The following is a 20,829-nucleotide window of genomic DNA, read 5'->3' on the forward strand; positions in this document are numbered from 1 at the left end:
CAGAGAGAGCTAAAGTCATTCTAAGCAGAGGATCAACACAAAACGTTGCACCTTCTTGCCAAGCAAAGCAGAGCAGGTCAGGGAAGAGAATAATGGGAATGAAAACCAGCTTGTGAAAGGTATTTACAGTACTCTAAGGCAATACTGCTTGGGTTTTTGATGGTGGAAATACAGCTAAGGGGGAGGGAGAGGGATGAATAATGTTGCCATAGGAGTTTGGATAAATTCTTGAAGCAGTTGTAGTTGGCAAGTGTTTTGTCATGATGACATAAAGACTTTTTTTCTAGTCTTCAAACCTTAATACTAAACTGGAGGAAAATACTCTGTTCAAATCAATAGATTGAGCAACTGCCTACATGAGACTTGGGCCCTTTATTCTTATCACCAGTTATTAATTAGCTAGTTCCTGTGGGTAGGAAATGATGTGGGTGATCTGACATTTGAAGGGCTAAGTTACTGGCCATATCAAGAGAAACATGATACAGGAAGGGATTAAAACATTTCTAGGGAATGAGACTTGTACAGGATTTGAATAACTTTTAATGTGACTTTTGTATCTCTATGTTTTTTATGGATGTGGTTTTTTTTGTTGGGTTTTTTTTATTAAAACAAAGCTTTGGCTTTGTCTGTAGCAGGAGGTTTTACCACTTACACCAATACTGGTGTTGCAGAGTAACCCACAGGTGAGTTTTCCAGCATCTGCGGCCTTCTGATTTCACTTACGCATTTCTGTGGAGAGAGCGCCAACACCCATTTACATATAACTTGGTCACAGTGGCTTATGCAATTACCAGCCGTAAGCTGAGCTGTCACAGCAGTGCCCAGCTGCAGGGTCAGCGCTACAGCAGCAGACAGATGCTCTCCGGTGCTGTGGCGTCTTCCACATTTCTCACCGAGCCGGTGCACCAAGGGCCCGAGGCTCTCTGCGAGCAAAGCCAACAGCGCGGCCTGACCTTAAAACACCGGCCTTATCCTGGATGTGGTTGGGGATCTGCAGTATTCCAGGGCAGCGGCAGGTTATTTCACTGCTAAATAAAAACAATAAAACGTCCCCAACCAACCTGCTATAAAGCAGAGGCTTAATGCCAGGGTGCAGCTTATTAGCTCAGAGCTGCGGCTATTGCCGTGCCTGGTGCCCACCCGCCCCGGGAGCGCAGCAGCCCCTCCCTCTCCACAGCTGTGCGCTCCCGGGGCAGCCGAGACGAGGACAAGGAGCCTGGGCCGGGGGCTCGTCCCCCGCCCAGACCCAACCCTGTCTTGCCACCCGGCCGAGCCGGCTGTAGGGTTTGGGAAGCTCCTCGGCCGCTCCGCCCCCGATGAGGAGTCGTGGGGAAGTCGGTGCCGCGTTTGCCGGAGGGGTGGCGTGCAGGCGGCGGGTTCCTCCCGCTCCAGGTGCTGGCGGGGACCTCACCGTCACCTCCCACTCGTCCTCCTCCTGCTGCCTGCCAGGTTTCGGGGCGGGCGGCTGCCCTTCTTTTTTCCTTCACGTCATGGAGGAAAATGCTGTGCCGCACACCCATCACACGCCCCGCGCACACAAGAGCGCCCCTTCGAGCCGAGCAGGGCGCCGGCCCGGGACGGCCGCGATCCGCTCGGGTGAGTGCGCGACCGGCGGGCACGTCCCGGCACAGCGGCAACGAGACGTCCCGGCCGGCCAAGCTGAGCCCTAACTTGGCGGAACGGCGCTGGGGCGGCAGCAGCTCCCGCCCTGCTCCCGGCGGCTTCGCTGTAGGCGCAAATTTGGATGTTCTGCCGTGGCGGCGGAGTTTGGGAGGAGAAGGAGGAAAGGGCGGCAGTGTGCGACTCCGCGGGGGCGCAGCGGGCGGCGCTGAGCGGGGCAGAGAGCGCCGGGCCGGGCGCGGCGCTGGAGGCGGCCCGAGCCGCAGGAGGAGGGTCGTGCCGGTGCTGCGGGAGAGTTCCGGTAAGAAGGTGCTGTTTGTCTTAAAAGTTAGTTACGGGGGGATTTTGCGTCTCAGTAAGAGGGTGTGGGTGTCCGGAACCGGGGCACCCACCTGCCCGCAGCCCGGCTGGTAAGCGGCGTACTCAGATGTCGTAGCCTCGTAACCTTCTCTCCAGAATCAACAGTTACACCAACTTAAAATAAGGTTTGGTAAGGGGAATCGGGGTTGCTGTGATGTTGGCATTTTTTCGTTTCCCAGTAAATTGTTCAGAATGTTCATGTAGCTGTGTTCAAATTTGCCAAGTGCACTTTGTTGTTTCTTTAATATGGAAAGAGGTTCTTTTTCCTTGTGAAGAAACAGAAAGTAACAATGGGAAGAACCTAGCAGAACTTCTTTTTTTTCTCGAAGAGAGACAGTAGCAGCTTGTCCCTTATTATTGGGTGAACAGATTTACTAATGCTAGAATAAGGCTTAGAAATAGAAGACCTCATGGGGGACTTGCACTGTGTCCCACCTAAGGATCTGCTCCACTGAGCATCCTCTGACTCATTCCAAATGTCTAATCCGTAAACCAACCTGTTTCATTTTGAGATAGGCGTGTTTCCTTAATAGTAGCCTTTTTGCATAAATCAATTTCCTTAGTAGTGATCCTTTTGCATTTGCTTATTTGTGAGAGAAACAGCAGAGGGGTAGAGATGGTAGATAAACTTGCTACTGATGTGGAGGTGATTAACAGCAAAGAGCTGCTTGCTTCTTTCAGCCAGAGAATTACAACAATCAAGTGACACTGGGAGGCAGAAGACTGAAAACAAGTACAAGACAGTGGGTTTTTGCACTACGCTCAAGTGAGCTGTAGTGTGTTACCCCCGCACCCACACAATCCCTAGTGTCTGCGAGTCAGAAAGCTTATGTAGGTCCAAAAATGACTGGGTGAAAGAATTCAAAATTTCACAAGAAACAGACATTTGTAACCTGTCTTTGAAAACTTCTAAGCTGTAAGGAAATGGATCTGGAAAGGACATATGGAGAAGATGTTAAAGAGTATTCATTCTTTCTCCTGTTTCCAAGCATCAGCTTTTGACTACTATGAGACAACATCTTGGGCTGGATGGGCTCCATGGATATGATGTGGTTGTTCTTTCATGCACATAGCTTTTCTGAGATGATAATAGAAAGGGAAGTGAAATGCTACAACATTTGTACGACTGTGGTTTCTGGTTTTATACATCTGATAGTGTTGGGTTTTGGCCCAGTTCCCACGTATTTTTCTGTATGCTGCCCAGCTGTAAAGGCATTGAAAGATTACCAACAAACCTGGCTAATGCATTTTGACATCTGTGTAGTAGAAATTAGTAATTCCTAGGGATTATAACTTTCTGAAAAGCAGCAATAGTGATAAGGAGTACATTCAAGTTTCAGTTGCTTGGGTTGGCACCTCTGTGTGTTATTACACTGGGTATTCAGACCCCCAAGAAAGGGATCCACACACTGAAAACTGCATGTGTACCAGGTTCTGTAAGTTTTGTGGTTCTTAACCTATACTATGCATGCTATTTTATGGTCTAATATGTGCAAATTATTCTAGTCAGTCAACAGGCTGGCTGTGACCATCCTATAAATGCCTTGCTGAGGAGCAGGAGACTGTATCTGAAATGAGTAGTCCAAGTAAATTCAGAGGAATTAAGCTTAAAGCATTTACGTGGCAGTTACAGCTACAGAGTCATTAGGAGTCATATGGTGACTCCAGCTTTTGAGGTCTTCCAAGAAATATTGATAAAGGAACTAAGAAATGTACCAGATGAGTCATAAAAAGCTCATTTCTGCAACATAAACAGCGGGGTGCTGAATCCAGCAAGGGAGTACATTTTGCGTAATTGTCAACAAGTCAAGCCTCATCAGGCTCTCCCTGAAACACTCGAGGAAGGCTTCTCCAGGGTTTGCAGTGTGATCAGGCACGAGGCAGATACTGCTCTGCTTACAAAGACAACTGTGAAGAAAGAGGAGGTCTTTAATTGCCCCAACCCAGATAAAGGCAGGTGGTGGGGTAGATACCAGCCTGCCAGAGATCCACCCATCCTCCTGCAACAGGCTCTGTTGTATTACCCAGCTGCTGCATGGCTTGTCTGGTGGGTCAAGTAGCTAGCCCATGGCCTGTGCAGGATTCCCTGGTGCCAATCAAAGGCCTTTTCCTTTTGAATTGACTGTGCAGTGCTGCTGGCCTGTGTGTGTTTTTGTGGTGCGTTGTTTGCTGGGGGAGGTCTTTCTTCATGCTTGATTTCCAGGCAGGGACGAATCAGCATCCTAAATCTTACTCAAAAGATGCATAGCTGTCTGCTGACCTCTTTCAGTTTTGCGTGTGCTGGGAGCTTTTGTCTCACAAAAAATGTCCCATTTTCTTAATTTTTTTAAAATCAATTTATAACACATTATATAATTGACCATGGTACCCTCCCATCATACAGAAAAGAGGTAAAGTTGACCCAGCTACTGTCTTGCCACATTGCATCTTATACAGACAGAGAGTGCCAATATTAAGTATTAATATTCCATATTAAGGAATCTGGATACCATTATTTCTGTATAATTTTGCAATGCTGAGGACAATGAGCTAAGGCAGGACTGGAGGGGCCCTTGAATCTGTGACACCCAGAGCCCTGTTGGGGCTTATGACACTCAGGCTTGTGACACTTCAGTCACAAAAGTGCAGATTATAATTCTGTATCATCTGGCAGACTGGTGATGAAGAGGAGGCTGGTGTGTGTATTTTGGTCAAAATGTGGATGGAGAGGAGGACAATGCTACATATGCCTTACGAATACTGCTGCAGTGCTTTCCTCGAGGGAAAATATCATGATAGTTGTTTGTGGTATACACAAATAGTAGAGTGCTTAGTTCCTCAAATTTCTCTGTAAGCATCACACAGAGAAAAGTTAGGTATAATAGCCCAGAAATTTATTTCTTGCCAGGGAGACTTTGTATACCATACAAAGTACTTATGTATAGGTGAACTTGCAATGCAAGACATCATATCTAAGGAGAATTTCAGGAAGTATCATGAGGACTGTGGATCTCATAACAGTAGCCCAAACTTCTGGCCTTAGCTTAGTGTCAGAGCTATTTTATTTGTGGAGGGAGCAAGGCCTCTGACACCTGGAGTGTTGGTACCTGAAGTATTATGTGCATCTCAGACTTGCTGAGGCTTTTGACAGACTCCTCGTGTCCCAGTGCTTTTCTGCCTCTCCCCAAGTCCTCTTTACTCTGCTGGAGAAGGAAATTAGGTTGCTTTGATGTGATCTGTTCTTTTTATGGTGTTCCTTTCTCCCTGCCTTCTTGGTGCTTAGAAATGCTATGTGAGTAAACAAGAATAAATGCTTCTTATACAGATAATGCTTTCCACAGCTTAATAACAATAAAACCTTCCCAACTAACCAGCTAAAAAGCAGAGGCTTATTAGTTCAGAACTGCAGCCATAGCCACCCCTGGGACTTAACATACCAAGCCTCCATGTACACTATTTTTCAGCTAACATTTTACATTTTCTTTTTTAATTTGTGCAAGAAATAATGCCTTCTCTACTACTTCTGTATGTCCGACTTCATACGCATGTGAAGCACTGATACTGGTGGAGGCTGCGGGCAGTGGCAGGATGGAGCAGACACTAGGACTTGGTTTGCCCACTGAGTTGGCAGTACCCATATTGATCTCCTGGGACAGAGCATCCTAAAGAGGGGAAGAGGCCGCAGCAAAGTCCAGGAGGTAGGTCTGCAGCTTTCTCTGATGAGATCTTACTGACGCGACAAGCTGTGACTTTGCGGGGTGAAATGACTTAAAGAGGGTGGTTTACAGTGGGGCTTGGCAGAGAAGAGTCTGCAGGCAGCTTGGTGGTGGGGTGAAGGAAATGGAGAAATATTTTGAGCTGTTAATGGGAGCTTTTCTGCGGTGTCATGCAGTTTCTCCTGTTTCCCTGTCTAACAGGAAATTTCCACCCTCTTTTACAGTGCTTCTCCTTGCCAATGAACACAAATACTGTCCCTTTGGGTTTAATTTTTATGTTATTCTATAGTTTAAAGGTTAACCCTCTCTCCACTGTAGTACTATTGCTTTAAACTCCCAAATGAGGTGGAAAAAAGCTGTTAAACTCTAGATTGCCACAAATTAGAAGGGACTAAACTCTATTTGTTGGAGTATGTATTTGTTAGTGGGATTTTGTTTATTTGTTTTCTTGACTCCTGCCTTTATAGTACACGATGTGCTTGGCAAGCATGGATACCCCCATGTCACAAAGCCAGAGAATTGATATTCTCAATGTATAAGCATCAGACTTGGGAATTTTGATGACTGACATCTCTGTGCCTTCTGAACACTTTCTTGCTTTAAGAGGGCTGCAAATCCTTTGACTGGCATCACACAGTAGTATGGGATGCTGAGGGATTTGCTGAGAGACTTTTCAGGCCTCCAGTAAAAGAGCTTTTGTGAAAAGTTTCTGTAAAGCAGTTCAGATTAGTTAGGGTTGCAGAGGAATTACATTCTCTCTTGTGCTGCTTGCATGACCCTGCAGAAGTTGCTTACCTCTTTTCCTGGCCAAAGAGCTGAGACATTGACTTTCCTTACCCTGACATATCTCTGGGACACGAACACGCTGAAATTGATGTAAGATATTTTACTGAAACTGTGAGGATTGCCACTGGAGGCAGCCAGAAAGGAGAATCCAGCCTTTTCTAAAGAGCATACAGAGAGCTGGAACTGAGTGGCAAACAGACAAGCAAAGCAACTTACTGTCTGCACAGGAAGTTCTGCTGGGAAATGCAGATCCTGTGCAAGAGACAATGCTCTGGGACAAGGTTGTGTGTGATATCCATAACTGCCAGATCTTTGCGGTGTTTCCCAGGTATGTGGCAAGAACGTCTTTCTGCTTCCAGAAGCAAAAACCACACTGTTCTAAACTGTAGTAATTTCTTACTGTTTTTCATGGGGATACTCTGCTGTTTTAAGTCTTCACGACCTTAAAATTGGAAGGTTTATAATCTAATTACTTCTAAAAGTAATGACATATTTTTTCACATCTTGCAATTAAGTGTTTAAGTAATTGAAGTTACTTAGCTCTTTAGTTGTCCGTCATTCAGAGAAAATGTAAGTGAAAAGTAAGTAATCTAACTTACTCAAGCAGGCAAGCCAAACCAAGGGGGCGAGATGTGCAGAATAAGGCTGGTGCTAAGTGTAACTGTGTTGGAGGGGCACAGGCAGAGACTCCAGTGCAGAGCAAGTGGGTGGAAACTCAGACAAACTTGATAGAATCAACTGATTGAGATTTAATGACAATAAAATGTACTCCTACAGAAATCCCATGATCTCTATCGATAGATAATTTTGCAATGAAAATAACCAGCTAACAGCAATGAAAAAATAATAGCACATAGTAAATTAACTTTTCCAGTTTGCAGCATTGAATAGTTAAGAAATGATAAAATTTCAATTCAGACAGATAGTTTACAAAAAAATAAAATAAACAGCTTAGGAAAGCACATGATTACTTTTCCCTAGTTTCCCAGGAACATCCTCCCCTTTGTCTTTCCCACAGACCTATCAAGGCCCAGACTTGATTTGTGTAGAACACAGGGAAAACCAGGAGGAGCTAACTAAACTTTTGCACAGGGTTGGTCATGCAAACCACCAAGTTTGCATTGCTGTGTGAGCCAGGTGTGTTTTAAACAAACAGAGATATTTTATCAGGGGGAACTTTCCTGAAGTGTTTTTACTTTGAGGAGAGGGAATTGTTCCCTCTTTAAGTTCCTGCTTTATGTAGTAATGGTGTTGGCTGCTGAAATACACTGCGACCTGGTTTCCAAGGAAGGGTGTACACACTGGTTTTGTTTCAGATGTCTTTGAGTGATGGGGGTGTAACAGGTTAAAGAAATCTCTTGTTCTGCTATTCTGTTTTTTGTTGATGTTGTTAATGCTACCTACATGAAAGTACTTACCCTTTTCAATCCCTCTCTCCATTCTTCTTTTTTGTAATTTTCCAACCTCTATTCTGCTGCTCCTGCTCTTCTCAGCACACATTCCTTTTTTTTTTTTAAATCTAGGTGACAGCAAGGAGTTTGATTCATATGCAGAAGGGTTTCTTTGCGCAAGAAACAATCACTTGTTGGGGTGAAAGCACTTGTATTCCCCTAAACTCTTCCCCCTCTTTTGTCTCCTTCCACGGACTTGAGCTCAAGCTTGACATTTTCACTTCACTCTTGCTCTGTGGCAAGCACAGAAGCAGGTGCCTCACAATGCTTTCACAGTGGGCACCATGTATTTCAGATCCACTGAGGAGAGAGCGCTGCCTGCTCGCAGCCTGAGGTTTCCAAGAATCCCTATTCTAGTAACAGTCAACATGTCTTGTCAGTCCATGCTCTGGGTAGACCAGTCCCAGGCAGATGTGACAAAGGACAAGAGGTGGTTCCCACCAGCTGGCTGTCTTGCCTGGCACCAAAAGTAATTTGTGGCATCTGTAGAAGGTCGGAGACCTCTTTGATCAGTATTGCTTAAGTAGAACAGAAGTACTATAAATGTGGTAATGCTGTGCATTAGTAGAGATCCTGGCTTTTGTTTTCTGTAACTCAGTGTAGCTGAGTAGTTGAGACTAGGTTTTTGCTTGCCTACTGAGCAGGTCCTTCAGGAAGGACTGGCAAGGACAGAGCAGGGAGAGGGGCAGTGGATGTTATATATTACCTTGTTTTCCTCAGGAAAGTTGTGATGCATTGGTTATTGCAGGCAGACAGGTTACAGACCTCCTCAGGCAGTCCTGCCTGCATGCCTGCTGCTAAGCCAGTTGCTTCCAACACCAAAGGAATGCCTTTCCCTCTCCATGGTGTCAGCTCTCTTTGAGCAGAGATCCCTTCTTTTTTCCTGAAAAAAACCCAACCTTCAAAGCAGGAGTTTTATCCTTCTACCTGGAGGTGCATCTGATATCTTAGCTTCCTGTGATGGGCCTGGATGATTCATAATGGCTCCAACCTGCAGGTGACATCCAGGGAGCTTGTGGGCATTGTAGATTCACCTGGAAGCTTCTACTTTTAATCACTGAAGCACTTGAGTTTAATGCAGCACAGTCTGTATTGGAAAAGACAAAGAGGAAAGGGAATGGAATGCTGGGGAGTTGAAAAATTCTGTATTTTCTCAAACAAGGTAGTTCAGATGTGCTAATTCAATGTGCTCTGAATATAAACTGGACAAACTGGGAACACCTCTGCTCTGTGTGGACAGCAGATGAGACTTGCCATGCTGAGCAAGAGGAACATGAGTGCTGGTAATTTGTTCCTGCTCAGGGTGAAGGGAGGTGTAGACTTCTCTACAAGAATGACGTTGGCATCACAAAGTTGCATAGACTGTGAGTCTGGGTGCATTGAGGTTGTGGAAAAAGCAAAAATAATAGTGTGAGGAACTGCAGTAATGCCCTGGTCTCTCACAGGAACCAGGTCTCCATAATATTATTGAAGTCTTTCTAAAGTAAAAACTCATTTTCAGAGACACAGTGTGAGCCCAAAGCCTGCCAGTTTCTTTGGGCTGATGAAGGTAACCTGTGCATTCCTCCGAGCTCTCAAATACCTCTTTAAACATTTACAGAGGGATGTACTCAAAGAAGTACTGCTGTGACGCTGGTGTATATGAACCATTGGAGGTCAGCCAGAGCAGGATCTTGGTTCCCTGAGCTAACTCAGACTTGTGCTGGCCAGAACAGCTTCCTGGCTTTTCTTTGTTGCATCTGAGTACCACTCTGGGATGGAGGAGCTGCTGGGGTGTTCCTGGCAGAGGATCAGGGTTATGTGTGATACTGCTACCCCTGGAATTCCTCACATTAGGAGTGCAACAAGGCTATGCCATTGAAAGCAGGGTTGGCAGAGCTGGCACTTATGGTGCAAAAGCTGGGCTTTTTCCTTGCTTCTCTTTGCTGTTCCAGGGATGTTTTGTGCAGCCCATCTCACAGTTCCTGTTTTGGGATGAATTGTTGATCCTTTGCCGTTCCTGGTATCTTTCCACTGGCTGCAGATTGCATCAGATGCTTAGTCTGGGCAAGGTGCATATTAGAGCAATGCTCTGCTATGCTCCCATGCATAGTAGAGCAACTAGGTTGCAGAACAGGTTGTCTGCTGTTTGTTTTTTTTTCAAGGCCAAATCTAGAAGTAGTCTGGGTAGATTCACCACATTAAGTTCTGCTTTCTAACATTAAGTATGACTAGATGTTATGTGACAACCTCAAGCAGTCTAGTGGAAATGTTCCTACCCGTGGTGGGGGATTTGGACTAGATGGCATTTAAAAGTCCCCTTGCAAGCCATGTATTTCCATGTTTCTATAATTCTATGAAGCAACATATGATGGTGTACAGTTTCTCAGTAGGAGTGATAATTTAAACATGATTTTACCCTGAAGGAATGGAGGCATATTTTGTAAAAAATGTTAGTCCCAGTGAATTAATATATGTGCTCCCACGTGGTTCTTCAATTTTGACCACCACATCTCATAATGTAGAGTTTTACCTGACTGCTCTGTTTTTCTTCCAATTAAAAACAACAGCAGTTCCTATTTTTTTTTTCCTGTGTGTTTATGGGGAGGTGGATAAGGCTTCTCTCCCCTTTCTGTATCTGTGGTCTGCTTCCCTCCATGGAAAAGATGCTGCACTGTGTCCAACGCAATTACCTTGATACCCGATATGTGATAGTGCACAGTGGCCTTAGCCAGAGTATTTAGATCAGAATGCAGAAAAAGTTATAGAGCACTCAGGTGAAACAGCAGAATATTTTTTCAGGCAGGCAGATCATCACTCTCTCTTAGGGTCTGCCTTGGAGGCCAGAAGTCCCACTGATGCTTTTACAAATTTTTACAGAAAAGAACATTTTTTTTTTTTAGTTGTTAAAAGATACAGATGAAGAAACAAACTTTGTTCTTATTTATCCTAATTTTGATGAAAATACCGTAATCTGTAAAATAACCCAAAAGGTGGATTGTTGCCCTCTGTAATACTCTGTAATTCTCATTCAAAATGGAATTTCTTTTAGAACTCAGTTCTGTTCAAACAGAAAACACTGAAACAGAAAGTATTTCTATTGAGTTTGTGAGATATACATTGACTTGAGGCAATGTGCATGTGTTTTGGGGGTGCCAATCAAATGCAAAATCGTTCAGTTATTCACATGGTTCAGAGAGCAGCATGTTCAGGGTTTTCCAGCCTGGTTGCATCTGATGTTAGCAGCACACCTTACCCTTGCCTAACATTTTTAGACTTCATTATCACAGAAGACCCACTTAGAGCCTTGCTGTCAATCAGAAGAGTTGCAATTAATGCCTGAGGTTCATGACTGAAAGCTTTTAGCTGGGTCCCTTCCGAGCTACCACATTCCTGAAGTCAGAGTCCTCCCACCTGAAGCCTGAGGACCCGGGGAGAGGATTTCCTCCCTTTCCTGACAACTTTACCCATTTTCATTTTGGGGTTGAATCTTGAGCAGTGGGCATGACTTTATGAATTCAGAAACATTTAACACAGTAGCCCTTGCAGGTGAGGTGATGATCTTTGTGAGGCTGAGCTGTTGTTGGTCTCGAGGGGTGGATGCTTTACCTTCATCCATCTTCTCTGAATGTGAGCAAGAATTGTGAAGGGAGAGACAATTCCTCGACTTTAATTTTTTTTTTCATTACTAGTGCTAGTGATAAGGGAAATGCAGATTTTTTGACATAATAAACTGATAAGGGGAGCTCTCACAGTGACCCACAGTTTCCTTGGGAAGGAAAGCAGATGGACAGGCACTGATTTCTTCTCAGTGGCAAGACCCGAAGGAGCAGTCTGAAGTTTTGTTGGGGGAAGTTTAAGTTAAGTATAAGGAGAAGGGTCTTCACCCAGAGGGTGTCTGGGCTCTGGAAGAAGCCCCCCAGGGAAAGGTCACAGAGCACCATCCTGACACAGTTCAGTACTCCCATGGTCTAGAGGTGGAGAATGCTCTCAGGCGCATGATGTGACTCTTGGGATATCCTGTGCTGGGCCAGGAGTTGTAGTTCACTGATTCTTGTGGGCCCCCTCCAACTCAGGACATTCTAAGATTCTATGGCTTTGTTTGGTTTCATAGCAACAGAATGTTTGGCTCTGGACAGAAGCTGGCCAGGGCTGACACAGATAGAGAGGTTAGGGAGAAGTTTGGAATGTGTTGGATTTTTCCCTTCCTTTTTCTTTGTCCAGACTTGCCTTTTTGAAGGAGAGAATAAGAGAAGATTCACTCCTTGATTTAGGCAATCCCTGCCTGTTCAGGCAGGGGTGGTAGGTGATGTCCTTGCTTAGCCAGGGGGATGCTGGGCAGAGGCATGGGGTGGGCTTCACAGAAAGGCCACACCACATAGGTCTTCTCCCTCCAAAGAAAAAAGCCAGGACACGTTACCTGTTTCCCCCTCTGCAGGGCTTTTTTTTTTTTTTCATATGACTGAAAACCTGCCTTTGGTTAGGTTTTTAAAAGTGATTTTTTCCAGGATCACAGATACATAAAGAAGGTAGGTAAAGGGGAAACCCAGATTAGACATTGGACTGGGATTAATTTGAGGAAGAGATGAACTAAAGCACCTGCTTGCTGTGGGGGAATGTGGGATTTTTGCCTTCAGAGGGATATGAATGTCTCACTTCTTTTAGAGGATGATGAGGCACTGTAACAGGTTGCCCAGAGAAGCTGTGGATTCCCTATCCCCGGAATTATTCAAGCCCAGGAGAAGGTCCTCTGCTCATGGCAGGGATTTTGGAATGAGATTATCTTTAAGGTCCCTTCCAACTCAAACTATTCAATGATTCTTAGATCTGTTTTTTTCTCTTTCTTTGTTAGCATACCTGGAGGCTGTTTCTAAAACCTGCAGAGAGTTGCTGAGCTTTGGTTTCTACGAAATAGGTATGTGTTGGCTGACCCTGGTCTGTACGTGGCAACCCCCAGGAGATAACATTTCCTTCCTTCTGTTGCCCTCTAATAGAAATATTAAGGACAAAGATGCACAGGGAAAGGCAAAGTCAAGGGAGAAGAGACAAATGAAAAAGCTCCGCCTTGACAAGCTGCAATTTGAATGTAGCTACAGCTTGCAAGACCTGACATAAAAGGGATTGCTAAAGATGCCCAAGTTAGTCTTGCAATATATTTGAATGCACATCTCAGTATTTCATTTTACATACATGTGTGAGATGTTCAGGCATCCAAGCCACATCTGCTGCCCCCACCATTTTATTGGCTCTAGAAGCACTCTGAAAAGTTTCTATTCAAAAGAAAACAGTGGGAGCTGTTCAATTTAAAAGCAAAGTGGAGTTTCATTTAAGCGAAGTACAGCTAAGTTTACTGCTGCACTTGTTATGTGGTTCTGGTCTAATTTTGATTTGGGGAACACTTTTGCTGATTACACTCAGCCAGTAAAGCTGAGTATGTGGAAGAGGATCTCTGTGTTCAGCTTTTATTGTGGTAGTGACTCAGTTGTTAATGGGCTACACAGGAATTTTTTTAAAATAACATGCTGTATAAAAAGGGGCCCCGTGTTTTTGTGGTCACATCCAAGGTTGTGTCACACGGCAGAGAGCAGGACAGATGCACTATTCCTTACTACTGCACCCCTTTTGCCTTCAGAAGGGTACTTCCTTTATATGTTCATACCAGTGGATGAAAGTGCTATGTATCTATCCACCTCTGTCTTCATGGCAAGTTAGAAGTATTTTCCAGAAGGAATCTGAAGAGAGAAAGGAGACTTTGGGCTTGTCAGATCTTGTTGGCACAGGATAGGAAGAAAATTAATTTCCTCTTGAACATCTTTATAAGCCAGCTCCAGTGTTTGTGGTAATAAGAATGCAGTGTTTGAATACTAAAACTTTCAGTTTCATGCTTTTTAAAAAAAACAATACTAATATCTACCATTAGGCACACATTCTTTGCAGACTTACTAGACATCCCTTTGCTGCTCCCGTTAAATGCCTTGATGTTACTCAGGAAAATAAACAATCTTTCCTACTCACATGGATGACAGTAATGTTTTTGCCAATCCAGGGTGTGCTGTATTTCAGTTTGTAGCTCATTAGAAATTTTAAAAAGTTATGGAAAAAGACCAGTGGGAGTCTTGTTCTGATACTCTTATTTGACTGGAAATCGTCTGGCTTATTGCCTTCGCTTAGCTAATTCAGGGGAATGAAATTTTAAAATTATGATTAGGAAAAAACTAGAGATTAGCAGTGGCCTTCCTAATAAGGTGGTATTTATGCTGTAGACAGACTGGTGTGCACATGTCTTTCTTAGGGGTTGGAATGGTCTCTGATAACTTCAGAGATGATTTCTGATTTAAAGTAACACTATGTATTTTTTTCTTGCAGAATGAAGAGACACAAGTGGTCCTACAAATGTCCCTCACGAAGGAAGATCTTGATTCTGTGTGTTACTGGGTGGCTGATTGCACTGCTGAAGCTCCTCCATGTCGAAAGACACTTTTTTCCCTCTAGAGGCATTTACTTAGTTGAGCACTTTTTGAGCACTTCTTCTTATGTTAGAAACAGATATTCATACCCTAGAAATGAGTTCCAGTATGAAATTAATTGTTCATCTATATATGAACAAGATCCTCATGAAATTGGCAAGAGTTTAGAGATAAGAAGAAAAGAAATAGTTGATTTAGCTGATGAAGATGTTGTAGCAATGACAAGTGACTGTCATGTGTATCGTTCACTTAGGAAATACCAGCTGAAACCCGTTTCTCCAGAGGAGGAGAGTTTTCCGATTGCCTATTCTTTGGTTGTTCACAAAGATGCAGCAATGGTAGAAAGGCTCATACATTCATTGTACAGTCATCAAAATATTTACTGTATCCATTATGATCAAAAAGCAGCAAAAAGCTTCAAATCTGCTTTGAACAATCTAGCTAAATGTTTCCCAAATATTTTCATTGCATCAAAATTAGAGACAGTGGACTACGCACATATTTCACGTCTGCAAGCAGATTTCAATTGTTTGTCTGATTTGATGGACTCTGCAGTTCCTTGGAAGTATGTTATCAATTTGTGTGGCCAAGATTTCCCTTTGAGATCAAATTTTGAACTGGTCGCTGAACTGAAGAAACTCGGTGGAGGAAACATGCTGGAAACTTCAAAGCCAAGCAGTAGCAAAAGAGAACGATTTACTTATCATTATGAACTTATGAAAGTGCCTTATGAGTACATGCAGATGCCTGTAAAAACCAACATTTCCAAGAATCCGCCACCTCATGATATTGAGATATTTGTAGGCAGTGCCTATTTTGTTTTAAGCCGAGAATTTATTCAATATACCCTTGAAAGCTCACTTGCAAAAGATTTTTTTGAGTGGTCAAGGGACACATACTCTCCAGATGAACATTTCTGGGCCACTCTTGTACGTGTCCCCGGGGTCCCTGGGGAAGTTCCAAGGTCGTCCCAGGATGTAACAGACTTACAAAGCAAAACTCGTCTGGTGAAATGGAACTATCTTGAAGACTATTTGTATCCTCCATGCACTGGTACCCACCTTCGCAGTGTCTGCATCTATGGGGCTGGAGAATTAAGGTGGCTTCTGAATTACGGACACTGGTTTGCCAACAAGATTGACTCCAAAGTAGATCCTGTCCTGGTAAAGTGCTTGGCAGAAAAGGTGGCAGAGCAACAGAAGGAGTGGGTACATTTGTCCTCTGATGAGCACTTTCTGCACTTGAGTTCTACGAATGCCTTGACGTAGCAGTGCTGTGTTCTCTGCTGTCCCTGCTGTGTGCACAGCACCTGCAGTCCTGCTGCCTTGGCTGGCTGCAGGATGGCAGTGAGGGAAAAGTCCATTCTGGATAACACCCGGGGCCCTGCAGAGCCAGGTGCCTGGCTAGTTATTTATGTAAAGGAATTTCTCACTGATTAACTGTTTTGTCACATTAAACTGTAATTATCTTCAGGGTGATCCTGAGATGGTGAAGTTTGCTTTGGAGGGTCTTGTGCTCTCTATCCCAATGGAGTATTTCAGAAATGTGTTTTACTTCAAGTGTGTTTGTATCGTTTATGAGAAACTCCAGCACTTCTGTCTGCCTCTCCTCCTTTCCTTCACTTTTGCTTTTATTAAAGGAATAAAGGGAAGACCTCTGTATCTGCTACCTCAGGAAAACTGCAAGTGCCCATCTCACAGAAAAAACCAAGAGATCAGCAGGAGCACCAAATGAGCCATGTGACCCCACCTGAAGTTCCACACTTCTCATCTGTGGGAGCTGCATAGATCTTTGCAATGTGAATATGACTGGATGATATAAGAGAAAGAAGATCCCTGTATACTGCATTGTGTGTACCATTGTTGTCTTCTCCCAGCTAACCTGGGTGTTGCTGTTCCTTCTACAAAGCATGTGATCAGGTGCTGTGCCAACACTGTTGGTTTCACAAGCAGTGAAAGTTGGTTGAAATAGTTGTGCTCTGTTGAGTGCACACAGTTGTGTGTTCTCCAGAGGCAGGATACATGCCTGCCCTAAGGGCAGTCTCTGCAGCCATGTGGGGAGGTATTCGTGCCAAAAGAGGTCAGTCTTCATTTCTATCTGCCTCTAGGAATATCTTTATGTGAAATCCCAGTCCTCTTGTGACACTATCCCTACACACAGAGCTGTTTCCAGTTGGTGTTCAGCAGTGTGGTGCTTTGTTGAATGTTGAACACACAAAGTTGAGCAGTAATCATAAGAACAGCCATATTACAGAAAGGAAGACCCTGCATTAAGTGATTTCTGTGCAAGTGTCGTGGCTGTGCACTCCCATGATCCCAGGCTGACAGGTGCCTGAATTAGCCCTGGTTCAGCTGTGGAGCAAGAGTTCTCCTACAGCCCCTGCTTGCCATGGCCCTGCCAGGCAAGTGGAATGGGAATGGCCTTGCCATTCCCAGCTGTGGAATGGCTCAGGAGCCTCCTCACAGCTGGCCTTCCCACACTCCAGCATGAGGGACGTGTTTGCAAGTGCAGTGGCCTCTGCAGAAACTTGTGCAACTCAGAAATGCCACTGGCATTTTGGGGGTTTCCCTGCAGTGCTGCTCTGCCACAAGTTCAGTTTTGGTGGTTCCAGTGGATCTCGGGGTTTAGCTTTCTCCGTGCCACTGTCTTCTTTCTAGCCATCCGTCTTTTATTAAGGGACCTTTCCCCATGAGTGACTTTGGGATATCTGTATCTGGTCTTACTGATCTACAGATTGCTGTAGTAATGACCATATCTCATATCAATGAGAAATCTTTGTTCCTTATTTGTGCTGAAAGAACCAAGCTGCTTTTTAGTCTCAGATTTTGTTTATAGATTTAGTCACAGTGAAGTAATTCGTGGCTCAAGACTGGTTTGAGAGTCAGGATTCTCAGGCATTTTTCCACATTTGTGACAATGATTTTCAGTAAGTTCTCAGACAAGCCACCTGAGTTTTCTGTTTCAGCTGTTCCCATTGTGAAATGGGAGCCATAATCTTCTATTGTCTTGCTAAGCACTTTGAAACCTGTGGGTGTTGTGGGTTTGGTTGCACAATACTAATTTTTTAGTATTAACTTATTTTGTGGATAATTTATTATCCACAAAACTATTTATGGAGTCTGTGGCTGCACAGGTCAAGTATTCCTTAAATGTACTGTTTCTGAAATAAATGGGGATTATTTTTAGAGTTGCATACTCAGTGACATGCCCTGTCTACCCACGGCTGTCCTGACTTGATGTAATTTATAAATACTTTGTAGAAAATTAAATATTGGTGGTATTTACGGATTCATATATTAGTGCTTGCAAATAAAATAGAGTCCTCAGTGGTAAAAAAGGTAATGAAAGAGAATGTTAGGATCCCAGAGGGCCAAGTTACAGCCTTCTGTACATATAAATTGATGATATATTTGAAATTTTGTATTTATTTAAACTGGCTTTATGTATGTATGTACACATATACCCATTTTGGGTTTAATTGTAATTGTTTGATCTGCCATAGATTTATAAAAATAATCCACCAGCCCATTAAACTTCATTGAAGTGTGTGATTTTAATCAACATGCAACTTTGTGCTATTTTAGCTGAATTTGCTGGAATGATGCCTGTCATTTAATGAGTTTGGAAGAAGGCACCTCGTTCTTCCAAGGTGGTGGAGAAGTGGGGGCGGATGTGGCATGGTGTGAGGCAGCATCAGCCACTGGTTTGCTATATGAGGAAGTGGGCAGTGTACAGACATAGCTGCAACTTTATGAAGTGCTGATTTTCCAATGAATTCTAGATGTTTCTGCTGTTCTGAAAGCAGCTTTAAAGGCTATTCAAGGTTGTAGAAAGGCAGTTCACAAAAATCAGTCATTGGATTGGTGAGGCTGGAAGATCCTCTAGTCCAGCCTCTTGCTTGCAACAGGATCAACACTGAATTTGGGCTGGTTTTCTTGGGTTTTCCTGGGACTTTTGCAGATCTCAAAGGAAGGAGGAATATTTTCCATTGTTTCCAAAGAAAAGAACAGTCAAAATATAAGCGTCTTAACTTTTGAATAGTATTCTCTCTGGTTTTTGGCTTTGCATTCAACAGGGTTGCCATACTGATGCCTGGATCACAGTTAAGTAATTAGACTACAGGGGTGGGTAACATCCTCATCATCACTGCTCTTTACATGGGTATGTCTGCCATTGCTGGACCCAAGGCATGATACACAACCTTTCTGTGAGGAAAGTGGCTGAACCTAGTTTATGGCAAAACAAAAAGTTTTATTTCGGCTGAAACTTAGATATAGGCACTTACTCTCACACGGTTTGTTGGGGGTCTCTTTGTGGTTTTCTTTGTATGTTTGTTGGTTTGGTTTTACTTTCCTTAGTAAAACTTATATTTCCTTTTCCTTTTTTCCTCTTCATTCTTTTCCTCACTTCTGAGAGATTCCCCTTGTAATTTATTTCACAATTTTGAAGTACACATACATTTGCACATATTGGTTTCTTCTTTGTTTGTTCTGCTGAAGAAGCACTATGCTGGCCGTCTTCCACCCATTCTGCCCTGTGCTTGTCATGTGGAGAATCTGGACTATCAGGTGACCCAGTTTTCCCATTCAGGAGGGATGCATAAGCAGAGCAACAGTGCTGCTCCTGGCTGTCAGCACCGGTGTACATGTCCAGCCCACCATTTTATTGGTGTCTGAAAACTGCAGAAATGCTGAATGCATTCCAACACAAAAGACAAATTAAGTAAGGAAGACAAGGAAATAATGAGCTTTAGTGAAAGAGATGCAGAGCCAACATTTGTACTGCTTGTCTTGTTAATGAATTTATTAGGCTAGACATGTAATCCGGAGGATAATACATACCAACATAAATGCCTCACTACGTATTTTCTTTGGCATGGGAATAAAAGGATGTGATAGGAAAGACTAGGAATTAGACTCTAATCTGTAATTGTAATTAAAACAGACTTGGCCTATTGACTATTTCTATGACTACAGTGTCATTACTGTGGCATTTAAATCAGAATGTATAAACATAAGAAAACCAGTATTTGGGCAGCAAATGTGGAGTATATGTGGTGCACTAATGTGTGTTTACAGTGTGACCTTGAGTTTTATTTCAGGTATAATATCTGTTTTAACTCAATGTTTTTACAGAACCTGGGTTGTTCTTGGTGATGGTAACTTCCAGTCACGGAAGTGATTCAGCAGAACGATGTGATCTGTTACTGACATGCAGTGAATCTGTACTGGAAGCACCCCAGTGCTGTTTAGTATTTCAAGCTGACAGTTACACACTCTGTCCTGCTCCTGTTTCTTTCTTCACAGCTACATAACTGTCATTTTCTATGGCTAAGGGATACTCATCTTTATAATACCAGTCTCTTTTAGAAAACAGAGAAAGCAAAAACCACAAACCTTTGTATGAGGCATTTTTGCAATTAGGAAAGCCTATGGCAAGATTTTGATAGCAGGAGGAGGGTGGGAGTGGATTCTGTGAGAAGATGCCAGGAACTTCCCAACATGTCTGACAGAGCCTGTGCCAGCCAGCTCCAAGATGGACTTCCTGCTGGACAAGGCTGATGATGACAGCACCTCTGGGATAACGTATTTAATAAAGGAAAAAAGCCATACCAAACAACAGCAGCTACAGCTAGAGAAGAGAGGATTGAGGCAGTGCAGAAGGAGGGCAGGAGGTGCTGCACATGCTGGAGCTGAGATCCCCCTGCAGCCTGTGCTGCAGACCATGGTGAAGCAGCTGTGCCCTGCAGCCCAAGGAGATCCAAGGTAGAGCAGAGCTCCACCTGCAACCCCTTGAGGAGCCCACACTGGAACAAATAGATTCCCAAAAGTGGCTGCAAGCCCATGGGAATTTCACTCTGGAGCTGGGTCCTGGCAGGACCTGTGGCCCCATGTAGGGAGGAGCTCCCACTAGAGCAGGTTTCCTGGCAGGATTTGTGACCCCATGAGGGTACCAGGCTAGAGCAGGCTGTGCCTGAAGAAGGTGGCACCATGAGGAAGGGCTGAGAGAAGGTGGGGTTTTTAAAGATTTGTTTTTAATTTCTCATTTCCCTAGTCCTGATTGGTAAGAAATTTATTTTCCCCAAACTGAGTCTGCTATGTCCATGACAGTAATTAATAGGTGAACAATCTCTCCTTGTCCTTATCTCAACCCAGAAGCCTTTCATTATGTTTTTTCTCCCCAGGCCATCAGAGGAGGGGAGTGACAGAATGGCTTTGGTGAGCAGCTGACATCCAGCCAGGGTCAACCCAACCTAGATGGGAAGGAGTTAGATGGTATTTTTTAAGGGGGGGCAAGGACAGTAAGTTTTATTGCTGCTGAGCCTCCATTAATATGTCTTAGCAGAGATTTAAGTGGAAATGCTGACATATAGCATGGTTGCTGCTGCCATCTCTGATTGAGGTAAGCAAAATTTGAGTTACTACATTTTCGAACAGAGATGATTTAGCAAAGAAATGGAGCCTGTATCAG

General features: G+C 43.8%; 1 protein-coding gene across 1 annotated transcript; it reads left to right on the forward strand.

Moving 5' to 3' along the window:
* The first annotated feature begins 1,960 nt into the window (after positions 1-1,960).
* Positions 1,961-16,076, forward strand: GCNT4 (glucosaminyl (N-acetyl) transferase 4). Its single transcript, XM_064735882.1, has 4 exons — positions 1,961-2,030; positions 5,513-5,657; positions 12,744-12,806; positions 14,258-16,076. The coding sequence occupies exon 4, from the start codon at positions 14,259-14,261 to the stop codon at positions 15,624-15,626; it is 1,368 nt and encodes a 455-aa protein (XP_064591952.1). The 5' UTR covers positions 1,961-2,030; positions 5,513-5,657; positions 12,744-12,806; position 14,258; the 3' UTR covers positions 15,627-16,076.
* Positions 16,077-20,829: the final 4,753 nt, after the last annotated feature.

Source organism: Zonotrichia leucophrys, chromosome Z (assembly GCF_028769735.1).
Source record: "Zonotrichia leucophrys gambelii isolate GWCS_2022_RI chromosome Z, RI_Zleu_2.0, whole genome shotgun sequence".
Taxonomy (NCBI): Eukaryota; Metazoa; Chordata; class Aves; order Passeriformes; family Passerellidae; genus Zonotrichia; species Zonotrichia leucophrys.